The sequence below is a fragment of the Apteryx mantelli genome, chromosome 1 (genome assembly GCF_036417845.1).
Source record: "Apteryx mantelli isolate bAptMan1 chromosome 1, bAptMan1.hap1, whole genome shotgun sequence".
Classification (NCBI taxonomy): domain Eukaryota; kingdom Metazoa; phylum Chordata; class Aves; order Apterygiformes; family Apterygidae; genus Apteryx; species Apteryx mantelli.
Genome location: NC_089978.1, coordinates 85798935 through 85805571, shown reverse-complemented (window position 1 = coordinate 85805571; position 6637 = coordinate 85798935). Strand labels below are relative to the sequence as shown.

The following is a 6637-nucleotide window of genomic DNA, read 5'->3' as shown; positions in this document are numbered from 1 at the left end:
AGGTACAGATGTGCTGATGTGACAAATGGCAGAGCTTCAGTCGAGGGGGATATGCATAAACTTGAGGACTGGCTCAATAAAAAAATCTCATGAAGCTCAACAAGGAGAAGCGCAAACCTCTGCACTTGGACTGGAATAACCTCATGCACTGGTACAGGCTGGGAACAGAGTGGCTGAGTGGCAGCCTTGCTGAAAAGGCCCTGGGAGTTATGAAGGACACTAGGCTGAATATGAGCCAATCACACATTCTTACCATGAGTGAAGGAAATCACAAACTGGGATTGATTAGAAGGGGCACAGCCAGCTGATCAAGGGAAGTCGTTATCTTTCTCTACTTGGCACTGGTGAGACCACACCTGGAATAATGTTTTAGGATCACAGTTCAAGAGAGATGTGGAGAAACTGGTGAGTTTGCACAGAGGGCTCCCAAAGATGGTTAAGGGCCTACAGCACTTGATCTATGAAGAGATGCTGAGGAAGCAGGCCTGCTCAAGTCAGACGAAGAGGAGGCTAGGGAGGAATCTAGCAGCTGCCTACAACTACTTGAATTTGGCTCAGTCCTCTTTGTTGTTGCCCTTCTCTGTAGTGCCAGTCTAAATAACAGGGGGCAGTGGATTGAGGCTTGGATGTTCAGGTTAGACCTGAAAGGTCTAGGTAGTGCAGCACTGGAATGGGTTGCCTGTTCCAGGCTGTGAGAACGGCTCTAGGATCTCCACACTTGGAAGTTTTCAGAGCTCAGCTAGGCAAAGGCATGGCTGATTGAGTGTGGAGATAGTGCCACTCTGAGCAGGAGGTTGGGCTAGATGACCTCCAGAGGTCCCTTCCAACCAGCATTTCCATCATTCTGAGTCTTATAGGTCCTGTGCTGTGCCTGCAACCATGCCAGTGCAGATGTTCTGTACACACAAGGGTCACTGAAAGCCACTAGGGGTCTACTCAATCCCACTCCTCTGGACAAAGAACCAGTAGCAAACAAAGGGCTAAGGCTTGCATAAAGAAAGCTCACCAAATGCATGATGCATTCTTAAACTTATGTGCCTTCAAAACTGTGACAGAAATTGTAGAAAGCAGTCCAATATATAGCTGAAAACATATAACTGGACTCTCTGGGGTCATGAAACACTTTTCTAGTGCTCCACACTCACTACCAATTCAAGAGAGAAGACTCTTAAATCAGACCGTTCAAAACGGTAGGCAGATGGTACTGGTTAGTTTGTAGTGCCTTAGACAAGAATCTAAAGGAATGAAAATCATTTTTCTTCCAGTTGTCTACACCACATATCTTGATGCCATAACATCCCCCAACCTTCGTGCTTTAGCTGCACTTCTAAGATAAATAATTCAGCTACGCAGGGTCTTCCCACTTTGGGGGCAGTAAGAGAAACACAGAATAACAAAAGTGGAAGCAATCAAATGATGTAATTAGACATTCCAGCCATCTTCATATCTGTTGTTAAGATTAACATTTCCATTAAGACAAAGCTTTCCTTTCAAAGCCATTAATTCTAAAAGTTGTGCTACGAATCAAATGATTCAGGACTGTCAGCAGGTAAAGCCACTAAGAAAGACAACAAGGTGTTAAAAGAACAGAAATAAAAAGACAACATTTATATTTAAAAAAATCAGCCCTGTGCATTATCCCCAACAACACCTCACACCCTCAGCACCCAGAGTCCCACCCGCTCATATTCTGCCCTTCATCTAGCTCAGCACCCCTTCCCCTGGCTCTATGCAGAGGCAACATCATACTGTGCCCTGCCTTTCCCTCAGTCCGTGCAGAGGTTCTCAGGTCCCCCTAATCCTGTGTAGACCCCTATAGTTACTTGCACAGCCTCAAATGCCATTTTCTCTCAAAGACAGACACACAGAGCTTCCCTTTACATAGATAGCCATGCTTAGCAAAGGGGCCCCTACTTGGGCTGGGCCAGCTCCATCAGGGAGGAGTGAATAGAAATCACTTGAACTCTTAGAGGGTTCACACATTGAATTAGTTCAAACATAAGGAGAGAAGGGGAGATTTTTTCAGATCTTACTTTATTTAAGAAACAAAACCCCAAAAAAACGATATTAGACCAGCATTTTACAATATGGGTGTCTAAGTTTAGAATCCTTTATTTGTCCTTATACTTTCCAAAACTGGAAGTAGCTACGCAGCTTCAGGTGTATTTGGCATCTCTAGATTTATTTAAGTCAGTATTAATCAGGGTAGTGCTATGCAGACATGAAAGTCAGATGCTTTTACTTAAGAACTTAGTGTTAACATCAGGAGCCAAATTTCAGCTCCTCAGTAGTGAAATATTTGGTTAAACATTATATTAATAGCATTTTCAGTTCTCTTCAAATTTTTGCCTGTCAGGTTTTATAGAGATGAGCAAAATTTACCATTGATGATTATAATGACCATGGAATTCTGGATAGAACATATTTTTTCCATTTTTAAGTCTAGCAGCAAGTATTAGCACACTATAGTAAACACCATCCGTGTAGCTAAATTGCAGATATCTTAGATACGTAGTTTAGAATGAATTCCAAATCAAAAAGATCCCCTGAAGGCCCAAACTAAAGTCAAAAGCACTAGTATGCAAATGGATATAATAATTTACTGATAATAATTTCTAATTGAAGGCAAGACTATAACTATTCATGTTGCTGTCACTTGTAGCAGTTCTGAATTTTTCTTCAAATCAGCTTCAGGCAATTAAAAAGGATAAACACACTCAGATGAGTTATGATAATCAGAAAACCTAACAAGCATATATTTCCCTGTTTACATTTCCAGTTAAGGCCAAATAATGATGGCTTGGAAGCACTGAAAAAGTTTACACAATTACTGTATACCTCAGTGTTTGAGAAGTCCTTTATATTCTTATACAGTATCCCTCCAGATGGTATCTCCTGCAGAATATCACAAAAGCTTTCTCCATACTCTTCTTGGCCAACTCCATGATTAAATTAGAAGAATACTAACACAGAATAATAGAGGTGACTAATGTCAGGCAGATTTCAGATATAACTCTCATATAGAAGACAGGTGATATGGAACCAATACACACAGTCATTTGTTCATGAACATTCTTCTTCAAGCCCTGTCGTCTTCTTTCAGTGCCTCAAAAAACGATAGGAGCTGATAAAAGCTGGGGCGCTTTTCTGGTTGCTAAATGAAGCAAAAAACAATGGATATAGTTATTTAATACTGCAATTGTTCAGGAACTGTAATTTGTATTATTTTTTCTTGGTTTTAACATGCAGAAATTCAGAGAGACAGTGATACTTATGGGGTAAAGAGAACTAGGATTACTTTTCATATCTTCCTTATGTTGTGAGAGTTTAATTTCCTTTCTTTGCACTAGCATGTCCTCAAATAGAGGTTGATTTTGTAATTTTTTCTGACGACTGTATTAAAAAAAGCTATCATTATTGTAACTTCATGGCATCATCAATAAAATGCCAAACAGTTCTTAGTCGTTGGTGAGAAACAAGTCACAGTCTACAGACAGCTGACTAAAATTTAGATGAAGAATAACAATAAATCAGGACAATTTTTTGCAGAGCAGACACAGATCTCTAAAAATAATATGAGTGTAATCAGTATTTGACTTACAACTGCTAAAAGACTTGGAGACAGGATAAAAGAAACCCTTCCCATTCTAAGGGTGGGGTTATTTCATGCCATTTTTGCTATCTATAAAAAGATAGAGGTCTCATTTAAATTAGTTGTTTAAGATTCCCATACAGGAAGAAGAGATATCTTTTATTCTTTGGTGGCTGTCTAAGATAGAGGGGAAAAATGACCATGGAGAGGTACTGGTTCCTGTCCTGTAACAGTGATAGGAATCTAGACAATTAGCTTAGCTCAGTACCCAAATTTTAAACAGTTAAAAATAGATGAGCAGAATCTCACCCTACATATTATGACTACACTGAAGGGTATTTCAATGTTATTTGCTTAAATACTTGGTTCTGAAGAGAAGTGAGTCAATCTTCCTTTATGCCCTATTTCCTGTGCTTTCTCCTCTTATCATGAATGAGGTACTGAACTAGACTACTATACAGAACGCACTACATACAAGCAATGGCATTTATGAGAGGTATTTTCCACTATTAACATTTATTCAGCTGTCCGTGATGACTCCTATCCATTTTTATTTCTCCAGGTTAAATGTATAGATATACAGACCTCATGCCAGCAGTTGTACATTATCTGGTAGATGATGTCTGAAACCAGTTGTGGTCTATAAAGCCGGAATCCCTGAGAAACTTTCTCAATCACCTGCAAGTTATCATACAGCTCATAGGGTTGCTTTCCCAAAGTGAACACCTCCCACATTAAGATACCTGCAGAAATATTAATGGTAATGGAAGACAAGATATAGAAGTCGAGAAATGCAAGAGAACCCTTTTTTTCCAGAACAAGACACTCATTCAACACATAACGGATCAGATTCTGTATAAAGAACATTGTCCTGAGAAGTGTATGGAGATGGCTGACAAGTGTGATCCTGTACTCAAATGTAAAACAACTTTTAGTGTAGTAGAAGGTGAAGTTAGATGGTGCTTGTATAAAATGGACTTAATGTGGACAATAATGGACAAAACCTAAGACATGGTTATCCATGGACTGTATTTTTTACAAAATACATACAAACATCTCCCTATGTATGTATGTGTGTATACAGATAGAGAGAAAGAGAGAGAGAGGGTGGGAAGGAAGGAAAAAGGAAATGGAAGCTGTAAGTATCTACACTTTTATAGAATAAATTATAAGAAAGTTTTTACTGATATTTTGAAGAGAATGGGACATGTACTCCTGTGGTATGCAAAAGATTTCCAAATGCTTTCAGTGTCTATTATGCATACCTAGAAAAACTGCATTATATGGAAACAACTGAAACACTGGGCAATATAATTATCTCTAATTCATAATGACAGGTTTTCAAGAAACAATTTTTTATTCTAACTGAATATATGATAATTGTGTCAACTGTAAATACTTAAAAAATGAATATTTTATTATTTCACAATGATTATATATAATACTAGCATTAAAGACTTTTTTCCCCAAAAGAAATCTATTGGACCTTTGACCTCCAACCTGAAAAGTGGAGCACTGTAAGATGACAATGAGATCAGAATAAAATGGTACCTGGGTCCCAGCTTTCCCTGACAGAAAATTAAAAGGCACAATCATTTGTTCTCAGACATCTGCTTTTGGGATATGAATACAACAGTTCAGCTCTTTAGCCCTCCAAAGACTCATTAGTTAAAAACAACCAAACCAACAACTGATGGATCCAGCTATCCCCTTCCTTCTACTGTATCAGTGGATAGTGTAAGATCAAGAAAAGACTTTCTAAGTTCTTCTAAGTTTTGTTTTGGCATTAAAGTTAATGCCAATATTGAAGGTAATAACACCTGGAGTCAGGATTTCATCCATAAAAACGAAAAAGAAAAATTATCACCAGAAAAATTCAGCTTCTGATGTAATCAGTATACATTATAAACAACTTGTAAAGGGCATAAGTAAGCTTACTCTCTGCCAGACTTCCATTAACAATACTGAGAGACTAACTGAAGTTAAAGATAAGAAGCAGCAGCATTTGTAAACACTTTCATCTGCTTTATTCATCATTGCTCAATGCCAGATTTTGACAAGAACAGTGGATTGCCAATCTTTCATCAACTCGATGCCTGCTAAAATTTTTCTGCTGTGGAGCAGACCCATATGTATGCAATTTAAGCTCCTCATTGACAAAAGGCTCCCTTTTTCGTTGTTACTTTTTTGCAGGCTCTTAAATGCAGTAAACAGACTTCAGAAATTTGTAAACACAGCCTGAAAACCACTGAAGTAGTTCAAATGTTTGAATTTCCTGGGTAGAAAGAGATCAGCAAATTCATCTTATTTCTTCTGAGATACAGAATCCCAGCTAAAAGACCCTCTCCCACGGCTGGCTCATGCACAGAGTCCATTCTGACTTGTGCAACTAACAGAAAAGCTATTTTGACTTGGGCAGCACAGATTTATCCTCTAAACCTTGGAGATCCTGTTTGATCTCCACTGCCAGCAGTTTACTCTGGTGCACCATATTAAACGCATACAAAGCAAATAGTGAGTGGGCCAAGTTTCCATGTACCTAAGAGAAAAGCAGTGGAGCTAAAAAAATCCTAAGAGAGACAGGATTTGGATGCATAAAAATATTAAACAACAATATAAGCTGTAACTGCTTTTTATATTTTTCCAGTGTGTAAATACCTAGCATTTCTGCTTAGTAAGCTAAGGAAATCCAAGCCTGATTGCATAAGCATACATATTTACATGAATATACATACACATTTATATGTCAAATTCCATACATACCAAAGGCCCATACATCTGACTTGCTGCTAAATTTGGTGTAATGGAAAACTTCTGGTGCTGACCACTTCACTGGAAACTTAGTTCCTAGTGAACTTATATACAGGTCATCCAGAACATACCTACAAAGCAAGAATCAAAGCTGTGACTGAGTTACAGTGATACACTACTTACTGCTTCTTCCTTGTATACTACTAGGTTCCTAGGAAAAACCTGGACAGAATCCCGTATTTCCAAAGGATACTGGATAGAGGATTAGATATAACTTATAGAACAGATCATTGC

At 38.4% G+C, this 6637-nt stretch overlaps 1 protein-coding gene across 1 annotated transcript in view; it reads right to left on the bottom strand.

Annotated features, from left to right (window-relative positions):
• Positions 1–2078: 2078 nt before the first annotated feature.
• BMX (BMX non-receptor tyrosine kinase) overlaps positions 2079–6637 on the bottom strand; it is a 30112-nt gene continuing 25553 nt past the window's right edge. Inside the window, exons 16-18 of the mRNA XM_067289735.1 lie at positions 6356–6474; positions 4178–4335; positions 2079–3154 (exon numbers count right to left, since the gene is read on the bottom strand). Coding sequence (XP_067145836.1) covers positions 3080–3154; positions 4178–4335; positions 6356–6474 — 352 coding nt within the window. The 3' untranslated portion in view covers positions 2079–3079. The remainder of the gene's footprint in view (positions 3155–4177; positions 4336–6355; positions 6475–6637) is intronic.